General features: G+C 34.4%; 1 protein-coding gene across 1 annotated transcript in view; it reads left to right on the top strand.

Moving 5' to 3' along the window:
* The first annotated feature begins 1,787 nt into the window (after positions 1–1,787).
* The window catches only part of SPDYA (speedy/RINGO cell cycle regulator family member A), a 32,544-nt gene continuing 14,318 nt past the window's right edge, over positions 1,788–20,013 (top strand). The window contains 6 exon segments of the mRNA XM_032592705.1: positions 1,788–2,948; positions 2,951–3,016; positions 3,019–3,045; positions 5,535–5,593; positions 7,710–7,795; positions 13,383–13,554. Of these exon segments, the coding sequence (XP_032448596.1) occupies positions 2,753–2,948; positions 2,951–3,016; positions 3,019–3,045; positions 5,535–5,593; positions 7,710–7,795; positions 13,383–13,554 (606 nt within the window). The 5' untranslated portion in view covers positions 1,788–2,752.

Raw genomic sequence — 20,013 nt, 5'->3', positions numbered from 1 at the left:
CTGCCCTGAATCGCCACCAGATGTTGCTATTAGATTTTTCATATAGGCAGCTGAGTCTCCCAATACTGATTCTGTCGTATGATTCTGTGCGCCACACCCTAACACTCTTTATATTACCCACAGAGAAAACAAATTATTTTAGATACCTATAAATTAGCTGTGGTATATTTACCAAAGGGGGGAAAAAAAACCCCAGACATCCTATTCAGTGTGAATTCTGGTACAATTTTTTTTCCAGATTGGTGGAGTCCACAATAAAAACCCACTACAGGGTTTTTGCCATTTGGAGTGTAGTTTCTTCTGGTTCCTTCCTTCTTCCCTGTCTCTTACCCTTTCTCATATTTTTAGTTGCCTTGCATTCTTTTCCTCTTGCTTCCATGAGAACTCTATTTTCAGTATATCTAAATGAAGAGCATAATTTAAAACTACCTCAAAGTGGAATACGAGTAAGAATGTAGCATTGATCGCTTCTCTCCTTAGTGTCTCCATAACTTTTCTGCCAGTGTTTGCTGATTAACTTCAATGAATCTCTGTTTGGGGAATTTCACAGTTCTTTCTCTGTTTCCTCAAATTTCATATGAAGTATCCCAACGCATATATAGAATTTAACGGAATAGTGTAAAGCTATACTATGAACATATTTATCTATTTGATTGACAAAATTTGCCTTCTGGTTTCGTGATATGTCCGTGGTTATCTTAGTATGACAACACTTTTAAAGTTACCTAACATTGAGTAAAACTTACCTTCTGGGAGATATGCCATAGTTATTCTATATTCTGGCACATTCCACCCCCAAGCCTAGCTCCCAGTTTGGGAAGCCTGACTTTAATTTTTTCCATCTAGATTGTAAGGCTGCTCTTACTTCAGGGGGAAAAAAAAAAAGATGCAGATGAGACCTCCAGCTGTCTCCCAGACGAGGTGGGTAGGAAAGAGCAGAAAGTTCTGAAGTCTCAAGGTTCAATTTATCACCCCTTCCTTTTTCTATGGAGTTTGTAGCACCCATCCCCAACTCCATAATTGCCTTAAATTTGGTTGGACCTTAGATATAAGAAGAAAGATGAGCGGATGGGAGGGAAGTGAAACAGAGGGAGGAGAGCAATTATAGAATCAATTGAATATAATTTCCTCTGCTTAGTTTTTCATAATCTAGCCCTCTGCTATCTAATATGATAGCTGCTAGCTACATGTGGCTGTTGGGCACCTGAAATGTGGATGGTGCACTGAAAATTTTTTATTTTAATTTAAAATTAAGTACTGAAGGAGTGTAAAATATTTGTCCCTTACACACTACTTTACTGTATTGGTAGGACTACTTTTCACTCTCACTATTGGAAATTTAGCATCTGAATTGAGACCTACTATAAGTGTAAAATACACACCAGATTTCAAAGACTCAGTATGAAAAATAAAGTATGTAAAATATCTCATTATTTTTATGTTGATTATACACTAAAATGATATTTTGGGTATACCAGATTACATAAAACATATTACGAAGATTCATTTGCTTGTTAGTACTTCTTTAATGTGGCTTTAAAAATATAAAATTACAAATGTGGCTCACATTACAGTGGACATTGCTGATCTAGCCCTACTATATCCAATCTTATTTTCCATTCCTTCCTTCAGCAGGGAAGTTTCTGAGGGTCAGGAAGGAGAATCTGTACCTAACTCCTTGAACACCAAGGGAGGCATGGCTGCCTGGGTCACTGTGAGTTATGGATTGCCATGCTTGGGTCACTGTGAGTTATGGGTTCAGAAGTTCTCATTAGGATCTCAGAGTAGTTTCCTGCTTTGCCTATGCATATGTCCATTTCCTACCACCGTATAAAAAAGGTATTACAAAAGTAATACAAACTGTAGTAATAATTATGTGAACTAATTACCACCAAACATGGTAGTGATTATGCATATTGTTAAATATTGATGAATTAACTTTGTTTCTAATTTTATTACAACACTGTACATTCATATACACTTAAAATCAATCACTCAAATTAACAGTTTGTGGTTATGATAGAGAAAAATGCTGTAGTCATTTCAATAAGGATACTGTTTTTAAGAGTTATTTTATTTAGCGAAACAGTGATAAGCCCATCTTTCTTCCCTAAAGCAATGGCTCATTTAACCACTAAGTCATACACTCACAAATTTAAAAATTAGAGTGATCAATTTATGAGAATCCCTCACGTATACCCTACATTTCTTTGCTAGAATTGTTTTTAACTTTTTAATAAATACCAGTAAATGCTTGTTGAATAAGTGATTTTTGTAGCATATCAAAGAATTACCAGTAAGAAAATATTTGTGTGGGGAAGTGGATTACTTTCAATGTAAGATTTGATATGATAATAATTTATTTCTGGAAATAGCTTGCCTTGTTCTATAAAAAGTTTGAAGTGTCATATAACAACTATATGATAAAAGTATGTCAGTAGAAGCAGAATTTAAAACTTTAGGAAAAAAGAATACCACAAATAGATTATAAGTGCAGCATAGTTTCTCTAATTAACTTTCAAATTTGGTTTTGGGTTCCCTAGTAGTCAAAGCAAAATGGTATACAGGATCTTACTGAGAAGAGAAGGTGTTATCAGTTACCCAAAGGAAACATAGCATTTCTTAGCAATGAATGATAAAAACAATTTCTTATGTGAGTTACTATCACAAATAGTATTTTAGTAGCAAGTTCAATAACATTTTATATGACTGCATCTGGTAATGTCATCTGATTAGTTGTTTTTATATAGAAATGAACAAGAGTGTGGTAAATTATTATGTTTTATTTTTACAGGAATCTTGGGAAACCAAAATGAGACATAATCAGCTGTGTTGTGAGACACCGCCTACTGTCACTGTTCATGTAAAATCAGGGTCAAATAGATCACATCAGCCTAAAAAAACCCATTAATCTGAGCGTCCTATTTTTAAAGATAGTTGGCCAGCATCTGAAAAAATGCACATAATAGCAACAAGTCTAAACGCCCCAAAGGACCCTGTCTAGTTATACAGCGACAGGAATGACTGCTTTCTTTAAATTATTTGGTACGTTTAAAAATGTTGTATAGCAGTAATTGTAGGTGATTAAAAATGAGAGAATCTAAAGATCTACTTTATTATTTTCATAATAATCAAAGAAGATGTTGTTATTTTCTATGTCAGATTTTCTGTCTCCAATCAATTTGTTTTTGTTTTACTTAGGGTTTGTCTCTCTTTTTTTTTTTAATGTTGGATTTTTGTTGTTTTGGATTGCTTTTGGATTTGAAGTTCAGATTCATCTTGCTTCTAGACTACTTAAATCCAAGTGTCAAATGTGAATTCTGAGCAATTCACATTCATAGCATGAGTTTTGTGTGACCTAAGTAAAATACTACATAAAGTCTCAGGTGAGCCAACCAGCCCAGTTTGACTGGGCCTGAGGTGTTTCCCAGGATTTTCAGTGCTGAAACTGAGCAAACTGGGAAGGTTGGCCAACCTCAAGGAGTTTCAGTATTATATGTAGGGATTTTTTTTTTCTTTGAGAGAGAGAAAGAGAGAGAAAGAGCACATGTGCACATGGGGAAGTGGCAGAGGGAGAGGGAGAGAGAGAATCTTAAGCAGGCTCCGTGCTCCTTGCTTAGTGGAGCTTGATTCCATGACTCTGAGATCATGACCTGAGGCAAAATCAAGAGTTGGATGCTTAACTGACTGAGCTACCCAGGCGCCCCAGGAATTATTTTTTAATATTTTATTTTTATTTAAGTAATCTCTACACCAAGTGTGGGGCTCCAGCTCATGACCCCCAGATCAAGAGTCCCATGCTCTTCCTACTGAGCCAGCCAGGGAGAGAGAGAATCCCAAGCAGGTTCTGCACTGTCAGCACAGAGCCTGATGCAGGGCTCAAACTCAGGAACCATGAGATCATGACCTGAGCCAAAATTGAGTTGGACACTTAACCAACTGAGCCACCCAGGGATCCCAGGGGAATATTTTTAAAAATTATGCTTTATCATCATGCTCATGAAATGAGTTTAAATTTATCTGTTCAGATCATGAGACAATGCTACTTTGCTGACAAATTTCTTAAAACAAGAAACTTTTTTATATTCTAGTAGCCAAGGAAGGGACAAATTTTTTTTTTAAGGTAAGGTAGTAAGGTAGACAGATTAGACTAAAGGGTAGGATAGATGGATTCTGGTAAATATCTGTAGGAGTGAATCAAGTCATGTAGGTACCACAGTCTCTTAGATCCAGGTAACACGCAGAAGTCAGTTGGGGACAAGGAGTGTTCGCCCTGCTCAGAAGACAAAAATCTTAAAAAAATATATATTGAAAAAAGAAGAGGAGGAGGAGAAGGAGAAGAAGAAGGAGTAGGAGAAGGAGGATAAGAAGGAGGAGGAGAGGAGAAGAAGGAGGCGGAGGAGGAGGAAAGGAAGGAAGGGAGGAGGAGAAGGAGGAGAAAAGGAAGGAAGAGAAAGAGAGGCAGGCAGGTGCCTGGGTGGCTAAGTTGGTAAGGGTCCAACTTCAGCTCAGGTCAAGATCTCATGGTTTGTGAGTTCGAGCCCCGTATCAGGTTCTGCACTGACAGTGTAGAGCCTGCTTAGGATTCTCTCTCTCTCCCTCTCTCTGCTCCTCTCCCACTCGCACTTTCTCTCTCACACAAAATAAATAAACCTTAAGAAAGAAAGAAAGAAAGAAAGAAAGAAAGAAAGAAAGAAAAAAAAGAAAAAGAAAGAAAAAAAGAAAATTAGTGTAAAGAAGTATGTTTTGTTTGTTATTTAACTTAAAATGAAGGGGGGAATAGAAAAAGCAGATTTTCTCAGATTGTATTCAGACAACTACTCATATATTTGGGGATTATATATTTTGACCTTTTAAAATTGAAGTAAGTACTTTTGACCTACTTTTTGCATATTTTAAAAGTATTTTTGTTAATCTTTTGTCATAATACTCAGTTTTTCCAGAATTAAGTATTAATTGTAAATAGCTAATAAACTATGAATCTTTATATAGACATTTTCATTATTATTTGTATAATAGATAGTTGGACAGAGATAAATAGGTGAAAAGAAGAATTCAAAACTGAAAATACCCTGAGACCTAACAGGGGAAAGTAGTAGAAAGAGTAAAAACAGTTTGAAAATCAGTAATATTCATTTAGTCATTATTTCTTAAAGACTGAGTTATCTTTTATCAGACTCCATTTCTACCAGTAAAGATTGATTTTTGAAAGTAATAAAGAGCTAATCTACAGTTACCCAAGACATCTTTCTCAAAGAGCTATTGGGATAGTCAGGAAACCAAACACTTCTACCATACCCTCTCTGGCCCGAGCAAATCAGATGGGAAACCCAAGAGTAAAAGCCGTAACTTTTTGTACAGTGCTTGCAATGGTAAATGCACCAAAGAAGTGAAAATTACATTTTAGACAGTACTTGTCCAGGCATTTTTGTTTGATTTCTAAGCATCATTTATAATCCCCTATCTTGAAATTAATTCTTCAAAAGGAAACATTCTGTTTTTAAAAGACAAGTCATAGCTATCTTTTGTTCTAGATGACGATTTAATTCAAGATTTCTTGTGGATGGACTGCTGCTGTAAAATTGCAGACAAGGTAAATTTGGTAAAGATGTAATTATTATGTTACTAAACCGTCAGAACTTTAACAAAACCTTATAAGAATTTTCTATCCTATTAATTATTGTTAGGAAAAGGACTAGCCTGCATTGCTCCTTCTAAGGGTAATCCTTATGCATTAATTTTTGAAATTAGCATACATCATAGACTCATTTTATACTTGAGGAATTGCAGAATATTATTAATTATATTTAAGTGACCTTAAGTCTGTTATCTGATTGAAAACAAGAATCAGTATAGACTTAACATGTTTTGATCAGAATTATCACCTTTTATCAGGCTATGGAGTAATTCTGAATTACTGAATATTCTGAGATTAATTTCACTAAGGCGGTCTGTTATACAGTTAATATTTTATAGGTAAAACAAATCCCAATAATTTTATAGATAAAATTAGGTCCTTGTGTTTTTTATTTCAGAATCTGTGTTTCTAAAAGATCGTCATGATGCTGACTTACATACTAGGGACCATATTTCTGTACTTTTTAGATTTAGCAGAACAGTTATGATCTCAGCTTTATAAATGGTATCTTAGACCAGGTAGTCATATCAGAAAATTCAGCATGACTTCATTTCACACTTAAATTCAATGTCCCATTTAATGTGGGAAAGGTATGAATGGAAGCCTGGCTTATGATTAAATATACATTAAGTTAATATTGATGTGAACTTTTTTATTTCAAGCTTAAGATAACACAGATAAAATCGAAGTTTGGTCTTTTTAATCTCTAATTTTGGAAACTTTATTTTAGAAAATTTCAAACATGTATACCTTGAGGTAGAGAAAATAGAATTAAAAAACCTCTATGTGCCTATCATGGAGCTACAGTAATCATCAGCTCATGGCTCTGCTTGTTTCTTCTAATCCTTCTTCCCAAAACTAGACTATTTTATCCATGAATATTTCAAGATGTATTTCTATAAGATGAGATCTTTTTAAACATAACAATTTTTCTAACACTTCTAAAAATTAATATTAATGCCTTCATATAAAATAGCTGTGTAATAATGTGCATGTGGAGTTGTAAGTTTCCTACTTTACAGTTTTAAATGCATTACAGTAATTAAAGTTGCTGGACAGCAGGGGGCAGTGCTTTTAAAGTAACTAACCATGCATACCGTATTTAAGAGTTCTCTACTGAAAGTTATCTTGAAATCTTGGAGTCACCTTTGTAGTGAATCCTGTGAAGGTAGGATAAAAAGGCATTTTATGAGAGAGAATCTAATACATCAGTACTTTAATTGTTTTTAGTTTTAACATATAGAACCTGGACAGTGCCCTAATACCAGGAAAGATATGTCTTTCTAATAACACATTTAAAACACTTTTTTTCTGAAGAAAATAGAGCCATTAGAATAAATTATTCTAATTTCTGATTTGAAGTTATTTTTAAAAGTGAGTATGTGAAATTGCTAAGAGAGTAGACCCTAGGTGTTCTTAACAAAAAGGGAAAAAAGATAATTATGTGAGGTGAAGGATATGTTGATTAACCTGTTTTTGCTATTCACTTCACAATGTATATAACAAATCATCACATCGTAAACTTTAAATATATACATCTGTGTCAATTATACCTCAATTTAAAAATCCCCCCCACAATGAATGAATGAATGAATGAATGAATGAATGAATGAAAAATGAGTATAGGTGTCTGCAATTAACTGGAAGGAGTCAGGAAAAAATTTTTGTATAGATACGTATGTCAAGCCAATGTGGCAACACACTAACAATTGATGAATCTAGGTGAAGGATGTATGGTTATTTGTTTTATTATTATTTCAACTTCTCTATGTATTTGAAATTTAAGATAGAAAAAAATTAGGGTTTTGATTCAAAAAATATTGGCAATAATAAAATTTAGGAGTTCTTCCTAATCTTAATCATGATAAATGGTTCAGAACTATTTCTTACCATTCACATGGATTACAGGAAGCCAGCAAATAAGGACCCAAATAAATAGGTAATTCTGTAATAAAGATAGATAATGCTTTATTGTTTTTAGCTTATTATTCATCTTAAAGATAACTATCTTAAAGCAGTTTTACGTATGAACGTAAAACATTAATATTAACTTTTACTTTTTTCCCTATAGTATCTTTTGGCTATGACCTTTGTTTATTTCAAGAGAGCTAAATTTACCATAAATGAGCATACCAGGATAAATTTCTTTATTGCTCTGTAAGTATGCTTTCTACTAAGTGATTTTTGTGGTCCTTATTTATAATATATATGATAAATTATTTAACAGTCTGTTTTGGGACTCTTGGCTGGCTCATTAGGTAGAACTTGCGACTCTTGATCTCTGTGTTGTAAGTTCTGGCCTCACATTGGGTATGAGCTTACTTAAAAAAATAAGTAAATGAAGTTAACATTGCAACCCATAAAAAAATAAAACAGAGGCTTTTAAAAACCTGATGTATATCCTTGAATAGGCTTTATATATAGAAGTTATATATTTTTTTACTAATAGAATATTTTTATGTTCTTTTTACTGATCTTATCCTGCCATATGCGTAAGATTTATTTTTCAGTATTCCACTTGGGTTTGTATTGTATCTTTTACATATTTCAGAGTGCTCCATATAAATTATCCCAAATTCTCCTCTTTTGGACTCAGATATGTTTTAAAATCCAGAATATTTGGTTTGAAATTTCCAGTAAATTTACAGCAAAAATCATCGTCATTGGGGCACCTGTGTGGTTCAGTCAGTTAAGCGTCTGACTCTTGTTTTCGGTTCAGATCATGATCTTGCAGATGATCTTATGGTTTGTGGGATCGAGCACCCTGTTGGGATCCACCACACAGTGTGGAGCCTGCTTGGGATTCTCTCTTCCTCTCTCTCTCTGCCCCTACCCCACTCATGCACATGTGCATGCTCTCTCTCTCAAAATAAACTTAAAGTCATCATCATTTTCCTTTTACATGAAACAACTTGTGGAAAATGCTACAAACATACTAATTATAGATTTTTGTCTGTAACCTGAAAGTTATTCATATCTGGGGTGCCTGGGTGCCTCTGTGTTGACAGCTTGGAGCCTGAAGCCTGCTTCGGATTCTTTGTCTCCCTCTCTCTCTGCCCCTCCCCCACTCGTGCTCTGTCTGCCTCTCTCTCTCTTTCAAAAGTAAACATCAAAAAACATTTTAAAAAAAGAAGTTATTCATATCTGACACCTTTCTTTAGTAACCACTGACTCTTTTACTTAACACACTGAACTTTGACCAAGGAATATAGCTGTTTTTTCCAATTCTTCTATTCTTCTATTGACTTTATATTGGATTGTTCATACTAGCTTTGATACTAACCATTTCTGTTAAATGGCTTTAATAACATGGCTTTCCAGCCTATAGGTCAGAATTATACTAGAAGCAATGTTTAAGAAAATGTATCTCAATCTCGAAACTTTTTATACCCAGTACCTGGATATAATACTACAGTTGGGAATGTATGAATATAATTTTAAGTACTTAACTAGGGAACTACATATAAAAAATACTTAAGTTGAATACCTCAACAACTGTTTGCACTGATGAGTGAGTTTTTACTCAAAGTCTATTTAATTCAGACTCAAAGTGTGATTCAAGAAATAGGACTAGAAGAAACTGATCTCTCCTTGTATTTAGAAGACATATTTCCCCATGCATAAGGGATAATGAACCTTATAAAATTTAGTGATGATTGATAAACTGTGGGAATATAATAGTACTAACTAATACTGAGTATTATGTGCAGGACACCACAAAAATTGTTTTTTTATAAGCTCCTTGAATCTTCTCTGTGAGATACATTATTAAATTCTCTTCATTCTACATATGGGGAAATTGAGACTTAGGAAGGGAAGTACTTCCAAGTCTCACAAAAGTTAGTAAGTGGCAGGGCTGGGGTGCACAGTCAGGTGTGACTTGCCCGTGGCCAAATTTAGTGATTAACACTAAGCTACATTGCTGTTAACATGTCTCCTTAGTATTATATTATACCTCTATGTTGATACAATATCTATTTTGTAGTTTTTTCTACCTGCAAATTAAAAACAAACCAAAAGAAGCTTTCTTTTTAATTCTTACAAATGCCTGAAATTGGATTTGTTTGACATTTTGGTAATGTTATTACCAGTAAAGTAAAGCAGCACGAGTTTACCGTGTAGTAGTCTGTATAACATGGATTATAATTTCCATTTTATATCTAATCATACTTTTTTATATATCCTGACTCAATAATTCTCAGTAAATATTTTCTTAGCAACAGTTCTTTTTTTTTTTTTAAGTTTATTTATTTATTTTGAGAGGTAGAGGGAGATTCCCAAGCAGGCTCCACACTTACAGCATGAAGTGCAGCACAGGACCTGACGCAGGGCTCGGTCTCACAGTTCCTGAGATCTTGACCTGAGCTGAAATCAAGAGTCATATGTGTAAACTGACTGAGTCACCCAAATGTCCCAGTTAGCCACAGTTCTAACTCAAGTTCTTTTCCTTCCTATATGTTCTTACAACACTCAGGACTTTTATTGTCATTATTCCATATTCTCTTGTACAGTTATTTGTTTCATACTTAGTTACTTCTTCTACTTGACTATAGGCTGCTTAAAGGGAAGGAACATGTATCTAAATTGGTTTTTTTTTGCATCCTTTAACGTGTGATTGTTCTTAATTCTTTATTTGGATAAGCATAATTAGCTATTATACAAAAGAAATGAACTCTGCTCCAAGAAAATCTATTTCAAATTAGAAGACAACTTACATGCATACAATACAAATATTTTTATAACATTGAGCCTGAAAAATTGTTAATCTAGAGTAGAATTACAATGTAGTTCTGATAGCATAGTACCGCAGTATGTTATAGATTTTGTTTTATTTGGTTAACAAGCGTGAAAGGAGCCAACCTCTGGCTTCTGTCTACCCTTTACTAAGAACTATCAAGGATACTAAAGTAAGAAATTATGTAATTTCACAGAGGACATGATTGGATTCATATAACTGAATGGGTTTCATAATAAGATGCTTTTATATTATGGTAATTTAAAAATATGTACAGTTATTTTAAGGGAAGGTAAAGTAATAGGTAGGTGCTATTTTTATATTAATGTAACTAAATTGAATATGCATGTAGTTTTTTAAAAGGACATAAGTAGGTATACAATTAAAAGTAAGTATTCGTGTCTCAAGACGTTGGCATCCTTCCTCAAGAACAATGACCATTTCATGTGTATCTGTCTAGAAATAATTTTCTATACATGAACCAGTGTATATATTATATGAATAGAAGTATACTATACATTTCTGTGCCTTTTGAATTTTTCTAATGTGACATATCTATAAAAGGAGTATATGGAATGTGTATATGTTTATGTTAAAGAAAAAGCAAAACAAATACTCATATACCCATGACTCAACTTTAGAATAGAACATTGCCAGAATCTTAGAGGCTCACAGTGCACAATTTCCCAGTTAGAGCCCCCTCCCTTCCACAGATAGTAATTTTCTTGATTTTATTTATTCTGTATATAACCCTCTAAATAATATATCGTTTGGTTTTTCCTGTTTTTAAGCTATATGTAAAAGAATAATGTGCACTGTTCTTCTGTAACTTCCTTCTGTTTCTTTATAATATGATTTGAGATTCACTTATATTGATATGTGTAGCTCTAGTTCATTCATTTTCACTGCAGAATAATAATATTCTATATTATTGCTTATATATTTGAATTTTTTACTATCTTGTTGTCTTTACGTCCCACTTTTTCTGTGAGATCTTTTTAATTTTTATTTTTTGATACCTTTTATTCCTCTGCTTTTTAGGAAATTATGCAGTCTATATCCTTTCAGCAGTTATCCTAGTTACCTATTTTTTTAACTTACTAGATTACTGGTTTCTTATAAAAGGATATAACTCAGGAACAGCCAGATGGAAGATTTGCATAGGGCAAGGTATGAGGAAAAGGCATGGAGCTTCCATAACCCTTCAGCACCCCTTGATCTCTGCATGTTCACCAACCAGGAAGCTCTATCCCAGTTATTTTTAATCAAGAGCCGTAAACATTTTAACTCCAGTCACCCCTTTCTCAACTTATATTCTCTTGTTTTGCAATTCTGTGGTTCTACATGAAGCCCTCCAAAAACTTTGAGACATTATTATTGTTGTTTTTACACTGAACATTTGTTTAAGGACTTACTCACATATTTATATCTTTGCTTACTATTCCTTCTTGCATCTCAAACCTTCCACTTGGGATCATTTGCCTTCCTGTCTTATTGCTTTTAGGATTTATTTCTTTCGTGTTGGACTATTAATTTCAGTATCTTCAGACCTCAGGGTCTGTTTATGTTTATGGTACACTGTTCCCTTACATGTTTTACACTTTTTTTATTGGAAGTTGCTTGTTTTTCTTAGAAAATCATCTATGGTGCTTTCATTGTTTCCAGTGGGAAATCTCTGTCATTACCTCTGTTTCTGTGTTATCTAACGTCTCGTTTTTTGTCTGGACTGCCTTTATGATTTTCTCTTTATCACCTGTTCTGAATAATTTGATTATGTTGTATGTTGATGTAATTTTCTTCATATTTTGTGCTTTGGAGTTCATCCAGCTTCTTTGTATGTTTATAGTTTTCATAAAATTTCAAAAACTTTCAGCGATTATTTCTTCAAATATTTTTTCTGTCCACCCAACTCTTGTTAGGGACTCCAGTTTCGCCTTCATTAGACCACTTGAAGTTGTCTCACAGCTCATTGATGGCTCTATTATTTTTGTTTCTTTTTTTCTATATGTTTCAGTTTAGATAGTTTATATTGCTGTCTTCAGTGCACAAATCTTTTCTTCTGCAGTATTTAGTATATTAATCCTACTCCACGTATTTTTCATTGTACAGATAGTTTTCATCTCTAGAAGTACACTTTGTGTCTCCTGTTCTTTTTGAACATCTGGAGTAAATATAACAGTTTTAATGTCCTTGTCTGTTTAATGTCTGTTACTTCTAACGTGTCAATTTTGGTTGATGATTCTTTTTATTATGAGTCATGTGTACCTGTTTCTGTGCATGCCTGATCCCCCTCATGTATTTAGGAGGATTCTGATTTCCATATGTATATAAGGAAACTACTTGGGTGTGGGGAAAGATTAGAGGGAACAGTGCCTAACATTCACCCAGAGCTGGGAATTTTGCCTGTTCCCACCAGCCAGACTGAAAAAACTCATAATTAACAGAATATTGAGTAGAGTACTCAAGAATGTCTTGCTTCAGTAGTGGGGAATAATTACCCCAGACTGAACATTGCTCTAGATCCACCTAACAAATCATTAAAGCAAGGCCTGAAAGGATCAGACTGTTTCTAAGTAACTTAACTGCATCCTGGAACAAAGTTCAAATTTTATAGGAATACAAAAATATCCAGAACTTGGGTCGCCTGGGTGGGTGGTTCAGTTGGTTAAGCTCTGACTCCTATTTCAGCTCAGGTCATGATCTCATGGTTGTGGAATCAAGCCCCATGTTGGGCTCCATGCTAAGTGTTGAGCCTGATTGGGATTCTCTCTCTCCCTCTCTCTCTGCCCCTTCTGTCTCTCAAAATAAATAAACATTAAAAAACAAACAAAATATCCAGAACTCAACAAGGTAAAATTCACTGTATTTCTATTTTTGGTCTACATTTTTTAATTATGAGTGAGGTTGAACATCTTTATGTGTTTGTAAGTAATTTATATATTTTTTTGTGAACTGCCTGTTCTTGTCCTTTTCCCATTTCTTTTTTGAGTTGTTGGTTTTTTTTGTTAGGTATCTGGCTAATACAGTTGAAGAAGATGAAGAAGAATCCAAATATGAAATTTTTCCATGGGCTTTAGGGAAAAACTGGAGAAAATTGTTCCCTAATTTCTTAAAATTAAGGGACCAACTCTGGGATAGAATTGACTATAGGGCTATTGTAAGCAGGCGATGCTGTGAGGAGGTAAGGTTTTTAAAAAACTTTATATATGTAATCTGTTTTCTCTTTATGTAATTTCCCTTGTCTTGTTTTTAAATGTGCCTCTAATACATTTTTTGTATATGTAAGGGTAGGCTATTAACCTTGATGGTTACCATGAATACATCTTGTATATTACAATGTTGATACTTTAATTTTTTACCACAATAATTAAAAATTGTCATTTCTGTTTTTCAGAACAGCCTACTTCTGTAGTAAGTATTTTTGTTTTAGTGTGTTTCTTTAGTCTAAAAGATGACCAGTATATTGGGAAAGGACAGTGTGCAGATTGCAAAATATGTTAATAACATTTGGAGGTGAAAACTTCCATCAAATAAAGTATGTGAAATTTCAAGTTCCCAAGATTAAAATGCAAACTACATGGTGTAAAATTTAAATAAATTTAAATATGTTAAAAATCATACCTCTTTTCACATAGAATAATACATAAAGTAAGTTTCCTTGATGCCAGATTCTATTAAGTCAAACAGAAAAACACTAAAAATTAGAAAATGGGTTATTTTACCTAATGTTCTAGGTTTTCAATAAAGAAAAAAGTTAATGTTTCAAACTAAAGAAATATTCTAAAATAGAAAATTAATGGTGGGCAGTGATCATTGTAGGCCAGTACTAGTAAAGTTTGGTAAATGTGAATTAGTTAATGCTGTAATGAAATGAAGTTATATCCAGTTAAATGATGATAGGCAAAAGAACCAATTAATGGATTAGTGTCAAACTTCAGGCAAGACTTTGGAGGTGTGTCACAGAACTCTGCCTGGAATTAACCTTGTTAATTATATTTATTAATGAGATGAAAGTATTAGCAAGTATGGATAATTGTGTATTAAATTAAGAGGATTGTTGAATGTTGGGGGAAATTAAAGGATTCAGAAATAACTTAGAAGATTGAAATAGCAAGGCCAAGTTTTTTCAAGGTTAAATTCAGTGGGGGTGCCTGGGTGGCTCAGTTGGTTAAGCATCCAACTTCAGCTCAGGTGATGATCTCACAGTTTGTGAACTCGAGCCCTACTCTGGGCTCCATACTCTCTCTCCCTCTTTCTCTGCATTTCATGGGATTCTCTCTCTCTCTCCTCTCTCTCTGCCCCTTGCTCACTCGCTCACTCTTTCTCAAAAAAAAAAAAAAAAGATGAAATTCAACAGAAAAATATGGAAAATTGAGTGTATATCTCCCCTCCCTCAAATTAATAGATCCTCATTAAAGGATTTAAACAACTCATTCCAATTAGAGGACATTGAAAGAGTCATGTATTGCTATGTTTTATCTCTATGTCCCCAGGTCAGGAGTGGATAATTGGTGCCCCTGTGCCATCCTTGGACATGATAGTAGATCTTACTTGAACACTCTGATTTTTTTCAAAGTAAACACTTTAAGCCCCATGGTACACTCAGCTAAGAGCATGGAATGGGCACCAGAGGCAAGAGGCTGGGATAGGCAATGCTCACCTCATGGCAGATTGCCCACCCACTCCTAAGATAGAACAACTAGCATTATAACTGCAACAACTTAATTTACACAATTGGAGATGGAATTACTTCAGTTGCTGGCATAAGACTATTAAAGAGCCAGAGTATGATGTACCTTAATGGTGTATGTGTAAAAGACTAAAAAGTTTTAGATAACTGTAAACTCAGTTGTGTAATGGGATTTACAGAAAAGTTTAGTATCTCAAGTCTTTGACATTGACAATAGATCTCTCCCCTAATTCTAGATGTGCATATTAAATTTCCTATTCATATTTCATTATCTAGTAAATACCTCATACTTAACATGCTGACAATCCAGTTTCTGATTCCCCTACACAGACCTCCAAAACTTCTCCTTCTATATATAGTCTTCCACATCTTAATAAATGGTAACTTCATCATTCTAGTTGTTCAGACCAAAAAACTGTTGCCCTACACTTTTCTCACATCCATACCTTAAAAAAATGTCCAGCATTCTACCATTTCTCATGACCTCTACCACTAAATCCTACTGTGATTGTCTCCTCATGTCTCAGTCATTGCCATAATCTTCCAAGTAGTCTCTCTTATAATCTTTCTCTCCTGTAGTATATTTTCATACACCAGCCAGAGTAAATCTTTTAGAAAGTAAGTCAAATCATTGGTCCTCTACTCAAAAGCCTCCAGAGGCTTCCCATCTTACATAGAGTAAAAGGCAAAACCCTTATCATGGCTCTACCTGGTCTGCCAACTCTCTTCTCATCTCTTCATCTCTCTTCCCTCCAACTACACTGGCCTCCTTGCTCGTCTTCAAACACACCAAGGACATTCCCACCTCAGGATTTTTTTTTTTTTTTTTTGGCCTGGAATGTTTTTCCCCCAGATATCCGTGTGCTTCACTTCCTCACTTCATTTAGGATTCTACTTAAATAGCACCTCAGAGAAACCTTTCCTTAGCACTGCATCAAGTAGTATCTCCCTGAATGGAATAAAATTGAAGAGTCCAGAAATAAACCTTCATATTTATGTTCAATTGAATTTTGACAAAAGTACCAAGAAAATTCAATGGGGAAAGAATAGTCTTTTCAACAAATGATGCTGGGACAAGTGGATATCTACATGCAAATGAATGCATTTGGACCCCAACTTTCATATCAGATATAAAAACTAATTCAAAATGGATCAAAGACTGAAATGTAAGAGCTAAAAACTACAAAATTCTTAAAAGGAAACACAGGTGTAAATCTTCATTACCTTGGATTAGGATTCTCAGAGATCATACGAGCACAAGCTTGAACTCAAAAGCACAAGCAACAAAAGAAAATAGAGATTATCATTGACATTGAAAACTTTTGTCCTTCAAAAGACACCATGAAGAAAGTGAGAAGCCCACAAAGTGGATGAAAATTTTGGCCAATTTTCTGTCCAATAAGGGAGTTGTGTCTAGAATATATAAAGAGTTCTTACAACTCAACAATAAAAAGACAACTTTTAAAAGGGCAAGGATCTGAAAAGGCTTTTCCAAAGAAGATCTACAAATGGGCAAAAACCACATGGAAAGATGCTCAACATCATTAGCCATCAGAGAAATGAAAAATCAAAACCACGAGTAGATATTACTTCACACCCACGAGAATAGCTATTGTGAAAAAGACAAATATAACAAGTGTTGATAAAGATATGGAGAAAATGGAACCCTCATACACTTTGGTTGGGAATGTAAAATAGTGTAGTTGTTTTGGAAAACTGTAGCAGTTCCTCAAAGGACTAAACAGGGTTACCATACAACCCAGAAGTTCCAGTTCTAGTTGTATATACAAAAGAAAGGAAAGGTATGTCCACACAATAACTTGTACATGAGTATTCATAGCAGCATTATTTGTAATAGTCAAAAAATGAAAACGCAAATGTCCTTCAGTGAATGGATGGATAAACCATATAGTATATTTATACAGTGATATATTACTTGGCAATTAAGAGGAATCAAGTACTGATACAGGCTGCAACAGGGATGAACCCTGAAAACATTATGCTAAGCGAAAGAAGCCAGTCACAAAGGACCACATATTGTATGATTCCATTAAGTGAACTGTCCAAAATAGACAAATCCAAAGAGATAGAAAGTAGCTTAGTCGTTGCCAGAGGCCAAGGGGAAGGAGAAATGGGATGTGATTACTTTTTTTATGGAGTGATGAAAATGTTCTAAAATTGACTATAATAATGGTTGTGCAACTCTGAACATACTGAAAGCCATTCTACACTTTAAGTGGGTAAATTGTATGGTATTTTGAGATATAGCTCAATAAAGCTGCTGAAATAACAAGTACTACTTCCCACTGTCCCTCTGTATTTCTTTTCGTAGTTTCCTCCATAGCACTTAACCATCATATAACATACTCTGTTTTAATTATCTTACAAATACGATTTCCCCCTACTAGAATATAAATTCCAAGAGGGTATGGTCTTTATTTTCTTATTGTACCTCCAGTGCCTAGAACAGTGCATGTCACATAGTAGGTACTCAGTAAATAGTACTGGCTGACAGAGTGAATGGGATTTAAAGCTTCTGATTCTTTTTCATACCTTCTTATCCATGTAGTAGAAAAACAATAAACTATAAAACTTGCTGACTTAGCACTGCCTCTTACAACAGGGGCACATAGATAAGCTTTTTTATGGCTGTTCCGACCAGGTACATTTGAATCATTGTAGTACATAGGAAAAGAAATTACGTAGACTTTATCCTGTTCTCTTAACTATTCATTCAATAGCTACCTAATGAGTAAGACACTTAAGTTCAGTATTATGGGGGTTTGTTGTAAAAAAGTGTTACATCATCTTTGCCCTGAAGTTTGATGCATTAAAGTACAAAACATGGCGTTAGAAATTTAGCTAAGTATTCTATACATTTGTTATTGAGAGCCTGGTATTGACATACTGCCAACTCATTTCTTGAGTCTCACCCTAAAGTATACCCAAGTTATGATAGTACTTATAAACTGGCTTACAATGATAATACTTTACATTTGCATTGTGCTTCATAAATTCATAAATATTTTCATATGTAGATTATCTTCTTATCCTCACAAAAATGCCTGTGAGAGTTGCAGCATTCTTATTTTACATCTGATGAAATTGAGGACCAAGGAGTTTGAGGTTTACTCAAGATCATACATCAATTAAATGGTAAACTCAGGATGTGATTTCATATCTAATGACTTCTCAGTGCTCTGTTTTCTCTGACATCTAGCTTCTACTGCTCATACTGGTTAATTTGAAAGGCACACATATATCTATTATGTTATTTTATCTCAGGAACTAAATAGTATATTCTGTCCATTTTTCTGATGAAGAAACTGGAGCTTAGAAAGGTTGTAACTTGTCCATGGTCATTTATTTAATAAGTGGTAGGGCCAGCTAGTACTTAAACTTGGCACTCTTTATGTATATATACCACTGTCAACTTAATTCTCTCCTTCCAGGTTATATGAATTTTGTAATTTGTCTCTTTTTTTAACCTTAGTTGCTGCAAAGAAGCTAAGAGCCAAGTTTTCTCTCTACCTACCTCAATTCTATTACTCATTACTACTGGCAAATCTATTTTCTTCTTTTTTTTTTTTTTTATTTTTTTTAACGTTTATTTATTTTTGAGACAGAGAGACAGAGCATGAGCGGGGGAGGGGCAGAAAGAGAGGAAGACACAGAATCGGAAGCAGGCTCCAGGCTCTGAGCCATCAGCCCAGAGCCCGACGCAGGGCTCAAACTCACGGACCACGAGATTGTGACCTGAGCTGAAGTCGGACGCCTAACCGACTGAGCCACCCAGGCGCCCCTCTATTTTCTTCCTGTAGCCAAATTTTTCCCTTTTGGGTGCTAGTTTAATGAAAAATTTATTTGCTGTTTTTGTCAGCTGCCAATAATCCTTTTTTGGAAAGAGATGAGGTATGATTTAATTGAAAAATATATGTAGGCCTTTCCAGAAAAGAGTAAAGACTATTTCCCTACTCATTCTGATATTATCTTCTTAGTTACAGTTAGTTTACTTTTTTGGATAGCAGCTCCTCTGAGGTGGAATTTATTTAGGTTGATGATAGCTTGATTTCTAGATTGGCTCACAAATTATGGAATATGCCAGTCTGATGAGAGTTAGACTCCAATTCCAGTCCCTTTATGCATCATGGAGGGTAGCAATTTTATCTAAAGGAATCTTTTCTCTGATCTTGTTATGTACTCTGGCCTAGATGGCACAGTATCATCATAGCTGATTTGTCTATCAGCTACTACTTGATTCCAGATTAGAATTTAGAAATCAGAGATGTGATATAAACAGAGTTTTAAACAAAATAATCCAATGACCATATGCAGCAGAGACCCAATATAGGGAGGGTACTGAAAACTGCTAAACTTGGTATAGGTCAGAAAGGAAGGTATCAACCTAGTGCTGAATATAATGATGCCAAAGAAAAATCAATGTTATGAAATTACAATTGTCATAACTTGCTGACCATTTGGATATAGATTATATGGGAAAGTCCACTTTCAGGGTTTCAAATCTGTAGAACAGAAGGAGTAATGGGTTCCATAATGAAAATAGGGAATGCTAAAGAAACAAACTGGTTTATTGAGAAAATAAGGAATTTTATATCACACATATGAATTTAAGGTGATACTTGGATAATTAAGTGCATGGTCAACAGGTATGAATAAAGTATGAGTCAACACATATAAGTGATGTTGAAAGCTTGGTAGAGTAGATAAGAGATCCATGGTGAAAGTGATGTTAGTACTTTTTGGGTACTTGTCAGGCCCTGTTCTAAGTACTGCATATGTGTTAACTCTCATAACTGTTCTTACAGCTAGCTAGATAATCCCAGAAGAGGAAATTGAGGCACAGAGAGAATAAATGATTTCTCTAAGGTCACACAGTTAGTCAAGCAGCATACCAGTATTCAAACCTAGGCAGTCTGATTCCAGAGTTGG

This window comes from Lynx canadensis, chromosome A3 (genome assembly GCF_007474595.2).
Source record: "Lynx canadensis isolate LIC74 chromosome A3, mLynCan4.pri.v2, whole genome shotgun sequence".
NCBI classification, from domain to species: Eukaryota; Metazoa; Chordata; class Mammalia; order Carnivora; family Felidae; genus Lynx; species Lynx canadensis.
Note: the sequence above shows the minus strand (reverse complement) of the source record. Positions and strands in the feature narration are given on the sequence as shown.